The sequence below is a fragment of the Crinia signifera genome, chromosome 12 (assembly GCF_055691185.1).
Source record: "Crinia signifera chromosome 12, ASM5569118v1, whole genome shotgun sequence".
NCBI classification, from domain to species: domain Eukaryota; kingdom Metazoa; phylum Chordata; class Amphibia; order Anura; family Myobatrachidae; genus Crinia; species Crinia signifera.
Window position 1 is genome coordinate 26,843,355 of NC_139228.1, and position 16,717 is coordinate 26,860,071.

The window sequence follows — 16,717 nt, forward strand, 5'->3', positions numbered from 1 at the left end:
CATGTCGACCTAGAGTCATGTCGACCTTTTAGCATGTCGACCTAATGGATTCGACCTAATGACTTTCTACCATAATGCAGTAGACCAAATGACCGCATCCCATTTAATGCTACAATATAGTTAAGTGATCAAATCATCATCAGAATCAAATATTATTGCACACATCGGGTCTAACTAATAATAACCAATCAGAGAGATTTCTCACACATTGGCCAATCAAAGCACAGTTGCTCTGTGCTGGTTAATAGCCGGCAATTCACCTGTTCTGGCCTTGTTGCAGCTCTGTAAGGGTTTTTTATCCCCAATGTATTAATGCAGGGCTTGACAAAGCCAGGATGAAAATTAAGGAGCCAGATACCTAATAACAGGGACAGTGCACGCCAAAGGCACGCCCCCCAAAAAACAGCCACACATATACCGCGGGCCATAATGACCATTACACCAAACATTGTAATGCTCATTACATATGTAGTAATGGCAGTAATTACATATTATGCCACATAAGTTCCGCTTATACCTACATGCTCGTTGCTATGGGTTTCATGTTTGATGCCAGGGTTTAACATACTCATTTCCAATGGGGTTAAGATGCTCTGCCAGGGGTCAATATGCTTGTTGCTAAGGGGTTACCATGGTCTACCAGGGGTTAATCTTCTCATCGCCAAGGGTTAACCTGCTCATAGCTAATGGGGTCAACATGCTGTGCCAGGGGTTAATATGCTTGTTGCTATGGGGTTACCATGTTCTGCCAGGCGTTAACCTGCTAGTTGCCAAGAGTTAACCTGCTCGTTGCCAATGGGGTTAACATGCTGTGCCAGGGGTTAACCTGCTCATTGCCAAGGGGTTAAACTGATGCCATGCCATAGACAGCAGCTTGGGGTTAGTTGCTGCGGTGGTGGCCAGTTACACCCAGAGCTGCTGATGCTGTGTCCGGAGGAGGCTGGGCTCTGACAGTGGCAGCCGGGTACATATGGTGCATATCCACCCGGAGGAGGAGCTGGAGCTGCTGCTTCTGTGTGTGGGGAGACCGGGCTCTGACAGCGCCGGCAGCCGGGTACATGGGTGAACCATCCGGGGCTACTGCTGCTGTGTCCGGGGGTGGCCGGGCTCTGACAGCGGCAGCCAGGTACATATGGTGCATATCCACAAGGAGGAGGAGCTGGAGCTGCTGCTGCTTATGTGTGCGGAGGAGATCGGGCTCTGACAGCGCAGATAGCTGGCTACATGGGTGAACTAGCCGGAGCTGCTGCTGCTGCGTTCTGGGGAGGCCGGGCTGCTGTGGCTGCAGTATCGTGATGCCGGCTCTAGCTGACATATAGCCACGGCGGACCTGCTCTGCCATGCACCCGGCCATGACCAGATTCTGCTTCTTCCCCACAAAAATCTGGTCACATTGAAGCAGAATCTGGTCGTCGTGGCGACTTGGCGCCCGGGGTTTGTCGAGCCCTGTATTAATGTCAAGATGAAAAAAAATGATCCTACTATATTAAGGTGTGTTGTTAAAGAATGTACTGTAATTTGATGAATACGTAGAAATAAGTAACAATTATATTTAACATGATGGTACTTGTGTATTATCTGGGCGCCCAAGATTTCCATCGTAGGGCATTGTACAACCAAAAATTGGTCGCATCGCATGCGATGCGACCTGATTTTTGGTTGTACAGGCACCCTGATGCCTGATTCCCATGTTAAATGCCCCCCCCCATTGTTAACACCACCCCAGTATCAACGCCAACCCGAAGCGTGGCGAGCGCAGCAAGCCCGCGTCCTCCGACCTTTTCATACCCCCACTATTCACGTCGGCGTGGAGTTGATTTTAGATAGTATGGCGAGCACAGTGAGCCACTGAGCCCGAAGCGTGTTGAGTGCACGCAAATTACTTCACATTTATTGTATACTCAGCCCGGGAAAGGCTCAAATCGGGTCCAATCGCATGCCATCCCATTGTATGGGCGCCCAGATAATACACAAGTACCAACATTGATAACAATGAACAATGAACAAGATAAGATAAAATGCAGAACTGTAAGTGAGTTTAGAGATATTGAAATACATTAAAGATATTTAATATATGTGCATATGTAACCAGAATTCATGATTCAGGTTAATCAAAGCTCAATCATATAAAAGTGCTGAGTAGATATTGTTTCACTTGGTTGCATCCACAGTTGCTTTCAGAAACAGTGTATCACTTATAGAGGCATACAGTATTTTTCACAATCCAAATCTCAGATGCAGATAGGATGTGATAAATATGGCCAAATCTGCAATGCTAGAATTGAAATCATCACAGGGATTCATCAATTTTTGCGTGCAGGGAGAGAGCTTGTGCAAAGTTTCCTAACAAAGGCCCTTATTCTGGTTGGTGCGTATATTTCTGAATTATTTCGGAACGGTCCGCACGCCACGCTGTGCGGACATCGTACGAAGAAACGCCCACCGGTCCTCCTCATTCGGACGGACTCACTCTTTAAGAAGAGGGCGTGTTTACGGACGACATCCAAACCTTTGCATGTGCGGTGGACACACACATATTCTGCACGGTCTTACAGCGTATGCACGGTCTTACCGCGTCAGAACAGATGGATCGTGCCCGTACGCACCGATGCGGTGTAAAAGTGACATATATATTTATATTAGTGATAGGAAGTTCTGTCCATTGCTTGCAGTGTAAATGTGTGTCAAAAATGCAGCATATATTTGTGTGTTTAGTAATGGGCCATTTAAGCTGCAATGGTTCCAATTGAAGCAATGACAAGAGTGTAATTAATGAGTAATGAGTAAAGGAGTGGATTGTATTGTGTTCAGCTGACATTGGTTGAGGTGTGCCCGTACTGATTGGGCGTTCCGAATGCCTAGCGCATGACCGAGTGGTGTCCGCAAAGCAATACTTGCTTATGAAGACCGCATGTTTCCTGCCTTTTTGTTCGCGTGCATTCGGTGTGCTGTCCGAATGTACGCGTACCAGAATTAGTGCACTCCCTCGTGTACGCCCATGTTTACGCCCAGTTTAGCCCACTTTGAAACTACGTCCCTGTGTAGTTCCAAATGACGCCCATAATACTCCCATATTTCCCGAGTGAATGCAGTGCACATTTCTGTACGGTATTGGTGAGAACAAGTACGGAGACCTTGCGTGGCACATGCGCATAGCGTTGCCCACGCATGCGCAGACGGCTTAAAAACGCCATCCGAAAGAGTGCGGGAAAGTACGCACAGACCAGAATAAGGCCCAAAGTGAGGGACCAATTTCAAGATACACAGATGATGCTACTTCCAGGAGACCTCCACTTCTAAAATCAAATAATTATGCCCCCGTGAACCTCATTGGTTGTCAACAAAGTAAATGCAAAATACTTTAAAATAAGTTAACTCTTAAAGGCACCCGGATCCTATAACCTCAGGGTTTACCCTGTCTCATGCATCTTGTCAATGCCGTAGGCTATCCACCTGTAATATGAATTAAAGTTTTCAATATGAATTAGTTTTATTAGAACTGGGTGAATTTTACTCTCTGTTTTAAGGTTTTAATTCTGAACTGAGATAATGGAACAGTGGAATGGAACATTGATGACTGAGTTCATCCTCACCGGTATTACCGACCTTCCATGGCTTCAAAAGTTCCTCTTTGCTTTAGTCCTCTTCTTTTACTTTCTTTCTATATTTGGCAATCTCATGATTATATTCCTAGTGGTTAAAGATGCTTCTCTACATTCTCCTATGTACTTCTTACTGGCTAATCTTTCATTTGTAGATGTGTGCTTTTCCTCAACCACAGTTCCCAAGATGATGGTAGGGTTTTGGCATGATAACATTATCTCTTTAAAAGAATGTATCGCCCAAATGTATTTCTTTCACTTTTTGGGATGCACAGAAGGTATTATCCTGGCTTTCATGGGTTATGACAGATATGTTGCCATCTGCCACCCATTACGATACAATACTTTAATGCGAAGAACTGTGTATATTCAATTGGTTTTAATTTCTTGGGTCATTGGCCTCATGACGTCATTAATTCATGCAATATTAACTTCAGAGCTTCCTTTTTGTTATTCTAACAAAATTAAACACTTTTTCTGTGATGTTAAACCAGTCATAAAGTTAGCCTGTGCAGATATCCGCCTCAATGAAGCTATACTGACGAATGTCCTTGGTTTTCTAAGCACTAGCACCTTTGTTCTTACTATAATATCCTATTTTTATATTATTATTAAAATTACAAAAATGACCTCTTCACATGGAAGGGTCAAAGCTTTCTCAACATGTTCCTCACATCTTACAGTTGTCTTTCTATTCTATGGTACAGCAATGTTCACCTATCTTGGAAATTCATCAGAAAATTCCATAGAAAAGGACAGGATAGCAGGCTTATTGTTTACAGTAATCACACCAGCTATGAACCCGATTATTTACACGTTGAGGAATCAGGAGGTTCAGAAATCAATGAAAAGACTCTTAAATATTTCTAGACTGTGATTGCAATCATTGCATTTTCATGGAACTGGATCCATTGACATTCAGCAAAACCAATTCAATATCTCAATGTCATATCTGTACCCCAAAAAAACCCACCTTAAGCTCAAGTTTATTATATGCTACCTATGGGAAGAAAAAGACCAGAGAAAAACATAATGTAGAGTATGACTACTGAAGATGTTGTTGGGATATTTTATTAAAGACTTGGTGCATAAGTAATATATATTATCTGTGTTCTAGTATCCACACTTTTACTAAATCCGTACATGTATGGGATCCATCTCAGTGACGTATGCTGTATCCTTGTATAAAACCATTAGAATTCACCACTTAATGCAATATATAGTAATGTCTCATATTGTATATTAGTATTGAGAGTTGTCTGATGCCAAATTTAGGCACAGTATATATTTTAATAAATTCAAAAAAGTGTGTACTTTGTGACTTTTCAATTAGTTTGCATAGATTTGCATTGAAAGTATATTTGAATAATTAATTCTACAAAAAGTCATGACCATGTCTTGCATTGTTTTTGCATGTGTTAACGATCTATAGTGGCAAAGACTGCTTAATAAATAATCAAGAGACTGTGTGAATGATATGAATATGCTGTATAGAAATATAAAGATGCCAAAGAGTATTGTAATTAGACTTATGAATTCCTTCATCTCTCTGACAAAAAGCCTTCTAACACAACCACAGAAAATGATTATTCTAAATTAATGAAGAAGTTGAATTAAAAAAAAAAACAAGTGAAATGTGGGGTATGACAGTCCTACAGACAGAACCACTTGTCACTTCTTAAAAAAACTTTGATAATCATGCACTGATTGTTAAGCTGTTCATGCTAAAGTCTCTAAGATATTTCCCGATACATGATAACTTTTTTAAAATTATTCTTCTCTTAAAATCAAGAGATATTAATACATTCAGTTTCTTTTATAAAGAACACTATCAAGGTACATAGTCCATGATAAAAAATTTGTCTTTAAAAAGTTGTTTAGAAGCCTTTCATTTACAAATTTAATTATAAAGTATATAGAGTAATGTACCCAAAGAAAAAAGTAAGCTCTAATTCTGTGGACGTCTATAGCTACAGTATCTTTAAGTTAGCACTGCACTCCATCTCTAAATTTGCAACCTTTGGGCCTAATTCAGCATTGATCCATCAAACTGGTTTGGTTCTTGCGAATGGATCTGTGAAAAGCATCGCTATTTCAAATGCAATCGCAAATTTGCAAGTGGCGGTTATTCTTTCTTTCTGGGCAGCTGCTTTTTGATCGTAAGCAACTGATTTTTCTCTAACTAGTAATCCCTGGTGATTAAGGCCCTCTATCTCTATATTTGAAACCTCATTATCTAAACGTGCAATCTCCAATTCAAAATTCTCAAGCTCCATTTCTAAATTGCCAATCATGGGGTGAGAGTTAATGGGATGAAAGATTCAGAAAGTGAGAGGTTAGGTGAGAAATCTGCAGTTTTTTAAAGCAGCAATCATTTACACTGCAAAATCAAACTGGTTTAAATGATTGCCGCTTTAAAAAAAACTGGATATTTCTTACTAAATCTATCACTTTCTGAATCTCTCATCCCATTAAATCTCACTCATCATTTCTAATTTTTACAATTCCTATTTCTAAATTGGAAAATTTTAAATTTCTTTCTCTACATTGCCAATCTCCATCTTTTAATTGGAAATTGTATTTTCTAAATTTGATACATTTTTAAATCTTTATCTTTAAATTCTCATTTTCCATTTCCAGTTTAGCAATTGTTATTACTGATTTTCAATTCCCATTTCTAAATTGGAGATCTCTATTTTTAGATTGCAATCTCATTTTTTAATTTGCCATTTTCCATTTTCCTACCCTAAATGTGCAGTCTAAATTACAAATCTTCAGATTTAAATTGGAAAATTAAATATCTATACTGGCAACTCCATCTCTAAATTGGCAATTGCAATATTAAAGTAGCATTCTGCACCTATAAAATATAAACCTCAATATGGAACCGTGTTTTACATGTGAACACAATGGGCCTTATTCTAGTTCACTCTTTCTGACAAAATCCTTCTTAGATGGACAAAACCATGTGCACTGCAGGGGCAGCTGTAAAATGTGCAGAGAGAGTTAGATTTGGATGAGTCATTTTGTTTCTGTGCAGACTAAATACTGGATTTTACACTGCAATATAGATCTCACTTTGAAGTAAAACGCACCTTAAGAAGGATTTTGTCAGAAAGATTGAACTAGAATAAGGCCCAATATGTGGTACTGCATGTTTAGTAGAAACAACTCAAGTTCTGTACCTATACATTTAAAGGCATATTTATGGCCAAAGGTAATGCCCTCTTGATAACTACAATCAACTACAGTAGAACTAAAGCTTCTAAGAATGAAAAGAGGTGATGTTTCAAGCAACCAATCAGATTATGTCTGTCATTTATCTATTGCAGGGATGCTCAAACTATTTTGCTCTGGGACCCCATCAGACAATAAAAATTATTACAGGACCCCAGCAAGTTACTACTAAATGCCCGTCACATGTGTGGTCATTGAAGTGAAGTGACCGCCAATGTGACAGGGAGGCAGTGGGGGGAGGGGGGGGGGTAAGGGGGATGGAAGAAGGAAGCAGTGGGTGTTTACTTAATGATTTATACCCTGTCCCCTCTCCAAAGACACATTTGCCTGATGGTCAGCAACATAGTCGTGACCCCATGCTGAGGTGGTTGGGACACACTTTGGGGTCAGGACCCACAGTTTGAGAACCGCTGCTCTATTGCATCCTAGAAAATGATAGCCAGAATCGGATTTGTGGCTATGGGCAGCATTACTTATTTTCATTTTTAGAAGCTTAAGTAAATTTACCCCTGCGTATTTACGGTATATTATTTCTGATTTGGTTTTTACTAGTTTTACCTATTACATTGACCATAAATTATAATAAGAATTTGGTCCTGGACTACCAACCCAAGGCACTCTTGCAATTGCACCCAGTTTGGGAACCTTTGTGTCAGATAAATCTTATAATGTTGTGTAGAATTGCTTTACAGTTTAATTTTAAAATGTTTTTCATATTATAATGGAAAGCTATATATTTATTTCAGATATCGATATAGAAACAATACCTTAAATCCAGCAATCCGCCGGGATTGAATGAGCAGCATTTGTATAAGAGATTTTTGTCATTGACACCATTTGCTTTTCTGGACAACATTTGATCTGATCCTATACTGGGCATACAGACTACACATCTTTAAGTAGTCAATGAGAATCCATAATCAAATTGTTTATTAGCACTATTGAGGAATTATTATTCTGTTGCATGTTTGTATGATACTGTATGTGTATTTTTATAATGTGTATTAGGTTAAAATGTTTTCAATTCTAATAGCTTTTGATAGCAGCCCATTCTTTTTTTATTATTGTCGGCTTTTTGAGGGTCAGCTTAACATGGTCACTATACCAGTAATAATTGAGCTATATAGTGGTGTATATTTGTGCCTTTTAATTATTGCCTCATTTACATCATTTTTCCCTGACCCCTTCATGGAGTATGCTGAGATTCCGTAATTACCTCCGCATTCTGCCCTGATTACTAGGAAGTGGGCAGATTGGGGAGATGTTTGCCCCTCTTCCAGGCAAAATGATGTGTCTCCCACAGAAATTGATCGAGTGGGCAAGTATGATTCATACTGTATTGGTATTTATATAGCTAGCACTCACCATTTAAAGCATATATCAAAATATATGTATATTATAATACACATTTATTTATAAGGTGCAAGCATTCTCTGCAAATTCAAATGTGATGTCCTAATTATTTGATGGTCTTTAAATCTTGTAAGAAGACAAAGGGGATTGGAAAATTCTTCACAAGTAGGTACTCTCTTGTATGAGTCCCAGTTGCTGGATCGGTATATCTATTGAATAATGGACACCGGGATGCTGCCAAGTACAATTAACACAAACAATAGAGAAAATATTGTCTCTTTGATGGCCCACAAAGAAGAATATTTATATTTGTGTATTACATTTTACTGTGTACTATTCACAAAACATCTAACAAATGAAATATAATCGATATCAAGTTAATTGCGATAAAATTATGTTAAAATCCTATGTTGCTGTATCTTGGTTGTTTTTCCAGTGAATATCGATATTCAATGAGAAAAGTTAAAAAATTATATATATATATACTAGCTGACCCGCCCGGCATTGCCCGGGAAAACCTTGGGGTTTTCTTTAATTTCCAAAATTGCTGTAAAATGTCATATGGCCAAGATTGTAATTTGTTAAAACCTCCACCATAATGTTAGAATGTGTTGGTATTGATACTCAATGCCAGCAATGAAATCAGGTGTGGTGTTGTTGTTTGAAACGCACCGCTCCTGACTTGATAGCTTGTGTGTGTTGATGAATTCCACATCCACTCCTGAGATTTAGAACCTATGATGCATTTTTTTGTGTGTGTTTGTGTGTTGTACTGCTTTTGTGTGTGTTGTAGTGTATGTGGGTTTGTGTACTGTGTGTGGTGTGGTGTGGTGTGGTGTGTTGTGTTGTGTGTATTTGCCCAATGTGTAAGTGTGTGAGGTGTGCTATGTATATATAAATGTGTGTGTGCAGTAGTTGAAGTGGAAATTTTGAAGTGGGGGTATGGGAAATTAAAGGCTGAAGTTATGTGCACACTCCAGAAAAAGAGGGTGCTGCTACTCAAAAGGGGGCATGTCCTTGAGTCTAGTGTACCATGCCATATGCAAAACAGTAGTAGACCCCCTTACACTTGCCCCTTAAACATTATTGAGTAAAAATTCCCCTTATGCGACACAGAATGAGCCAAAAAAATTCACATGGAATGAGCCAAAATTCACATTATACCACCTGGATTGAGCCAAAATTCATGTTATGCTAAACTGAAAGAGCCAAACTTCACGTTATGCTACATAAATTGAGCCAAAATTCACATTATGCACATGGATTGAGACAAAATTAAAATCATGCCACCAAGATTGAGTTCAAATTCACATCATGCCACCTGGAATAAGCCCAAATTCACTTCCTGCCTCCAGGATTGAGCCAAAATTCACATCATGCCACACTGAAAGAGCCAAAATTCACTTTATGCCACACGGATTGTGCAAAAATTCACATTATGCCACCCGGATTGAGCCAAAATTCACATTATGCAACATGGTGGGGTGACGCATGGACAGAGACAGTGGGATGACACAGAGACAGAGATGGAGGGGTGAAGCAGGGACATGCACCTCTATGTCACACTACATGTCACATTCCTCCCACTTGCTACCTGGCACATTCATCTGACCCGGCTCCTGTTTACATCAATGGGTGAAGCCCAACCTCCGGACCGCAACATCCTGCGGTCAATATGGAGGTTGGATGGGGGTCGCACACAGCCTCCGCTGCTGTCTGCTGTACTCTGCAGAGGCAGGGAGGAGGTGAATGGATGCCTGTGTGCTACATCCATTAACCTCACGGACAGGGGCTGGGGGGATGCACCAGGGCTGGGGGCAGCCCAGCAGCTTAACTTCGTGCTGGGCTGATGATCGGCGGTCCCAGCAGGGGTGATCGCGATCCCAGTGCTTGGAGATGTCATCTTCAAGTGCTGCTCCCGTTTACACTGCAGGTAGGCACCGCAGTGTAAATGGTGCAAATCCCGTATCTGACCTGGCTTGGATCCATGTTCCAAATGCTGTGTCGGATCCGGGATTTGTGGTGTAAAAGGGGTATAAGTGTGTGTGTTCTGTGTGTTTGTGTGTGTTCTACTGTTTTTGGGTGTGTTGTAGTGTATATGGGTGTGTGTTGTACTGCTTGTGGTGTGTTATGTATGTGTATGTGTGTGTGTTTTGTTGTGTGTATCTGTCCAATGTGTAAGTGTGTGAGGTGTGCTACGTATATATGTGTGTGTGTACAATGTGTACTTGGGTGTGTGATGTGTGGTCTATATATTTCCCCAATTATTCCCAAATGTTGAAAGCCTTCACCATAATGTTAGAATGTGTTTGCATTCATAAGCTGAGCGACCATATTGCCAGTGATTTGTTTGTGCTTCAGCGATAAATTGCCGGGTGCACGCTCCCATGTTCTGCCTCCTAATGGTCGCTGGTCGAAGGAGCAGCTGTTTCCCTTTGAGGCTCCCCTGGCAGAGTCTCCTGTTCGGTCGCTGATGAAAACTGGACACTGAGCAATATATTGCACCGTGTGTACACAGCTATACTCAATGACAGCAATGAAATCGGGTGTGGTGTTGTTCCTTTGTCTTCGATTCCCCAGATCATCAATTGAGGCAAATTGAACCTTGGTGGTTTTTTTACGTTTCTAAGTGAAATTTACCAAAAAAGAGCTTTGAGGTGCACACCACCAGGTCAAGAGGTACCTTGTTGCCAAATTTGGCGGCTCTGAGGGCCACGGTGTGCCCGCAATGCAACAGACACGTACACAAAGTCACACACACTTTTCAACTTTATATATATATATATATATATATATATATATATATATATATATATATATATATATATGTTGAAGAAGCAGCACTCCAAAATAATCCAATATTAATCCAATGGTAATTTGATAAAAAAATACTTGATGTATTGAAACATTGCTTAAATTACCATTGAATGGATTCTTTTGGAGTGCTGCTATTTGATGAGGACACCCACCTTCACCATGTGCTGTTCCAGGCATCCCTGGTTTTCTCTCTCTCTCTCTCTCTCTCTCTATCTATCTATCTATCTATCTATCTATCTATCTATCTATCTATATATATATATATATATATATATATATATATATATATATATTCTCTCTCTCTCTCTATCTATATATATATATATATATATATATATATATATATATATGAGCATGTATAAGGAGGCACTCTGAGTCGATTCAAAAAGTGAAAAAACCTCTAGTGTTTAATAGGTGGGCAACGTTTCGGGGCTGCGCCCCTTTCTCAAGTGACTCACTTGTTTAGGCTTGAGAAAGGGGCGCAGCCCCGTAACGTTGCCCACCTATTAAACACTAGAGTTTTTTTCACTTTTTGAATCGACTCAGAGTGCCTCCTTATACATGCTCATATTGGGGGATGGCCGTCTAGAACCAGATCCTAAGAAGGCACCTGAGCAAGGACACTAAAAAGCCACAGAGGAGTGCCGGAATATTGGTTGTATATATATATATATATATATATATATATATATATAACCTCCGATAAAGCAGGCGTCACTCCAGGTCTTTGGTGAATCAGGTGATATTTATTTTTTCCTTCTAAACGGTCAACGCCGTTTCGGGCAGTCGCCCTTCGTCAGGACCAGAGGAAACAAAATGAAACAGTGCAACAACAAAGTGTAAAAAACAAATGGACTTACATATAGGGGACCCGCCGTGTATTAAAACAAATACTTAGAGCAATCATTGCTGGTTAGGATGTTGCGCCACACTGCCATCTTGTGGTTATTCAGAAATAAGCACAGGGAAAGTGCGCAGGAATGTTTTTAAATGTTTGCGTATTAAGTGTTGTTTTCAGCATAAGCACATTTATATAAGCACTATATCATATTGTAAACACTGTTTTATGAAGCACATTGCACTTTATACCAGATTTTTAATGTACTGGCATGTTTTGCACTTTTCCCTAGTGTGGCCTCCTCCGCTGCCAGGACGGACAGGTCACTTCCGGGAGATCCCGGAAGTTGTCAGCAGGAGTCCCAGACGGAGGAGGACGCTACACGGCGGGTCCCCTATATGTAAGTCCATTTGTTTTTTACACTTTGTTGTTGCACTGTTTCATTTTGTTTCCTCTGGTCCTGACGAAGGGCGACTGCCCGAAACGGCGTTGACCGTTTAGAAGGAAAAAATAAATATCACCTGATTCACCAAAGACCTGGAGTGACGCCTGCTTTATCGGAGGTTGTATTAGTGGCAGCAAGGCCACTGGGGAAGGCACCCGGGCACGTGTACATTGTTCAGCGAGGAGTGCCGGACACCCCACATGTTCTATATATATATATATATATATATATATATATATATATATATATATATACAATTTTTCAAATGAAGTAGGCACTCACCAGCACTGAGAGTTGTGCAAAAAATGCAGATAAAGTTTTATTCCATCAGGTCATCAGTAATAGTTACTATTACTGATGACCTGATGGAATAAAACTTTATCTGCATTTTTTGCACAACTCTCAGTGCTGGTGAGTGCCTACTTCATTTGAAAAATTGTATGATTGGGATGAAGATCCTCTAGAGTGGAGCACCACCCTGTGTCTCCTTTTGTGGACTGAGTGCGGTTCTCCTACAACTGTATATATATATATATATATATGTATGTATATATATATATATATATATATATATATATGTATATATATATATGTGTATATATTGCATTTTTCTCAATAAAATATAAAACTGATGTCACTAACTTTGGTACATATCACAGACGAGAAGGACCACTGTGTAATTAATGTTTAATGTTGTCTCAATGGATGAATTAGAAGGCACATGATACAAAAAAATGATGTAGTCACTTGTGGAGAGAATTTGGTGAAAGCAAAATCTGTAGAGCAAAATCAGTTGAAGGACAAAAATTAAAGACCTGTTGCTCCCCTAAAATTCCCATTCTCTGCTTCACCCATTTCAGTCTGGCTTCCATTCTCTCCTTTTCACTGAAACTGCCATCAAAAAAGTCAGCACCAACTTGCATGATGCCAAATCAAAGGACCTAACTTTTCTACTCAATCTCCACCTCTCTGCAGTTTTTGGCACTGTGGATAACCCTTTTGTCCAGCAAATCCTTTCGCCAGTGCAACTGGCTTTATCAAAGGGCCTTTGATAAAGCCAGTTAAACTGGTGAAACGCGTCAGGTATTCTACCAGCATTTGCTACTAACCAGCCTCCCTTGGACAAATTCCAATTGGATCTATCTACAGCGGTACTCCAACCCCGAACCAGACTGGTACAATTGATTCAAACTATGGGCCAAAAGCTTTTCCCTATGCTGTGATGCCATTCTACTACAGGATACTCCTTGCCAATTTATATGCTCATCGAGTGAGGATCTACAATAGTGAGTGTATGAAGTCAGCCTTGGGATCCATCTCTAGCAATTTGAGGTCATTATAGGAAAGGTTCTTGGATTGTTACTAGATCACCTACTTCCAGAAAGACTGGTAAAGAAAGCATCCACACATGCTGCTATTTTTATTTTTTAATGTTTCCATATATATTTTTTCGATCAACACAAGAGTACATTGTTTTGTATTTTAATTGAGATTTGTGATTAAATCCTATGCTTTTTATCCCATGGTGGCAATCAGATTTATTCCTCCTCGAAGTAGCGCGGTGTTATCTATTGCTTGTTCTTTTCCCCCTTTTAGTGGCCGTGACTACCCCACCCCACACAGCAGCTGGGAATCTAACCCTAATCAGCGCCTGTTAGTCCCTCGTGGACATTCTGCTTATTCTTTATGTCTGACTTCGAGTTGATCATGTTCCCAGTAACAAAACTTAATGTAGCCAGACAAGTAAAAGTGATCTTCGTGAAGAAATTGAAGAGATAACACTGGAAATGACATGCAAGTGTTACAATGCTTCACAAGTAGACCAAACATGTGTATCACAGATCAAAACCACAATCTGGACAATAATATATTCAAAATCAATTAAAAATAAACTGTATTCCATAATATGTACTCCATTTTTGAATAAAAGTTATTATCATGCCTTGTTTGGTAATCTTTAAAAATCTGGAAGGTGTTTTCCTCACCCTTAACATAGATATTGTGTAACAAGTGGTAAGTAAAATCATTTTATTGAATAAATTGTAAACCATTTTGACTCTAGAACTTTCTTGTGGCTGTTCATGCAGGGAAGATTAAGAACAGATTTAATGTTACATTAAAATGGACTTTCTTAAAAGTTACCAAAAGGTAATCGGTTAGGTATAAGCAGGGCTATTTTTCAGCAGGCTCCAGCAGGAACTGAGGCCCTTATTCTAGTTCACTCTTTCTGACAAAATATTTCTTAGATGGACAAAACCATGTGCACTGCAGGTGAGGCAGGTGTTACTTGTGCAGCGATAATTAGATTTGGGTGGGGTTTTACACCTGCCTCACCTGCAGTGCACATGGTTTTGTCCATCTAAGAAATATTTTGTCAGAAAGAGTGAACTAGAATAATGGCCTCAGTTCCTGCTGGAGCCTGCTGAAAAATAGCCCTGGGTATAAGGGTTTGGGACTATTCATTTATTTATGACCAAATGCAGCTGACTGCATTTGTGTTTGTTTATTACCTACAGACCTATTAAACTAATGTTTCATTATAAGAACTAAGGGCCTTATTCTGGTTCACTCCTTCTGGCAAATTCCTTCTTAGATAAACAAAACTATGTGCACTGCAGGGGGGCAGATGTAAAATGTGCAGAGAATTCGATTATATAATATAACTCCCATCATAGTAAATAAACACATTGTGCATGGATTTATTGTGCCAGTGAGGTTAGGGTTATGGTTACAATTTTGGTAAAAAATAGTTAAGTATGAATATAATCTTCACAAGCAATACATTCACATGTTAAAATACCAGATGGAGCCACCCTTATCTAACCCTTTAATAGGATTAAGTGTGTATTGTTCTATGTATTATATTGCAGCTGAGAACAATAGACCTTGGATAGCCATGGCTCACCATGGCTCACCATGACTACCCAGAGACGGCTAGATGAGGATTGCTCCATCGGTTAATAAAAAATAAAGTTATTATTTAAGATAATAGGCATATTGTTTCTCTAGACCACTTGTCTACTGTAGAAGTTCATAAGAGTTTATTCGTCCATGAAAATGACAGGTAAAAACTTATTACCATCAGTGGATAATGTTGATGAAAGTCCATAAATAAGATCAATGTTACAACTGACCTAGTTTTATTGATTTTCAATGGTTACTGCCTTTCCTTTATGAATATCATATAGAAAAAAGTACAGTATAGTTTACAGTTTTAATATAAAGTTGAACAATTTTTTCCCACAACCTTCTTCAGGGACCTCTTAACTTCTTTATTTCTCAGTGTGTAGATTAGAGGATTTAATGCTGGTGTTATAACTGTTACCAAAATAGCACTAATTCTATCTTGTTCTAAGGAGTTCTGTGTGATTGGTCCCAGGTATGTACACAGTGCTGTCCCAATATACAGAAAGACAACAGTGATGTGAGAAGTGCAGGTAGAGAATGCTTTCCATCTATCTTGGGTGGATCGAATGTTCAGCAGATGGGATCCTATAAACATATAGGACATAATGATAAGTGAAAACGTACTGACGGCAACGAGTGCAAAGATTGTTGACACTAGAAGTTCACTTTGATGAGTGTTCGTACAGGCTAGCTTTATAACCGGCTTAATGTCACAGTAAAAATGAGCCACTGGCTTCATGTTACAATAAGGCAACCTGAAGGTTATAATAGTTTGTGATAATGAGTATAAAAATCCAATGAACCAACAGCTGGAAGCCAACCCGATACAAGTATGTTTTGCCATTAAGACATGGTATCGAAGAGGATTGCAAATGGCAACATATCTATCATAGGACATGGAGGTTAGAAGTAGAGCCTCCGTGCTCCCCAAGAAGTGGTAGAAGAAAAGCTGGGCTATACAACCAAAAATAGATATTCTCTTGTCTCCTATCAGTAAACCTGACAACATCTTGGGGACTGTAGTAGTTGAGTAGAAAATGTCCAAAAATGAAAGGTTGCCCAAAAAAAAATACATTGGTTTGTAAAGACATTGGTCATTAATAATCAATATGACAATGCTGAAATTTCCTAATAAATTGAATACATAGAACATGAAGAATAGGAGGAATAGGAAGATTTGTAGATTAGGTAGATCAGTGATACCTAGTAGGATAAATCCTTCTATTGATGTCTCATTTAGAATTTCCATTTCACTTTTTACATAATCTATGCGGAACTTTAGAACATGTTCTTACACATCAAGAAATAAAAGCCATACAAGGGCACAATAAGATGTAAACCCCTTACACTAAAGGAAAATACATAATATACTGTAGTGAATTAGAATTTAATAAATGCAGTATTTAATAGGAAAGATAACCTATTCAAAGACTTACCTAGCAAACAAGTCCCAAATTAAACTTACACAATTTTAAATGACGTGAAAATGAACATGAATTATTTTTGTGTTAGTACAGT

At 39.2% G+C, this 16,717-nt stretch overlaps 2 protein-coding genes across 2 annotated transcripts; one reads left to right on the plus strand and one right to left on the minus strand.

The window, feature by feature from the left end:
- Window positions 1-3,549: 3,549 nt before the first annotated feature.
- LOC146049500 (olfactory receptor 12D1-like) lies at window positions 3,550-4,479 on the plus strand. The gene has a single exon (XM_083166043.1). It carries the CDS (start codon window positions 3,550-3,552, stop codon window positions 4,477-4,479), a length of 930 nt encoding a protein of 309 aa, XP_083022169.1.
- Window positions 4,480-15,506: 11,027 nt separating this feature from the next.
- On the minus strand, window positions 15,507-16,448 carry LOC146049501 (olfactory receptor 12D1-like). The gene has a single exon (XM_083166044.1). The coding sequence runs from the start codon at window positions 16,446-16,448 to the stop codon at window positions 15,507-15,509; it is 942 nt and encodes a 313-aa protein (XP_083022170.1).
- Window positions 16,449-16,717: the final 269 nt, after the last annotated feature.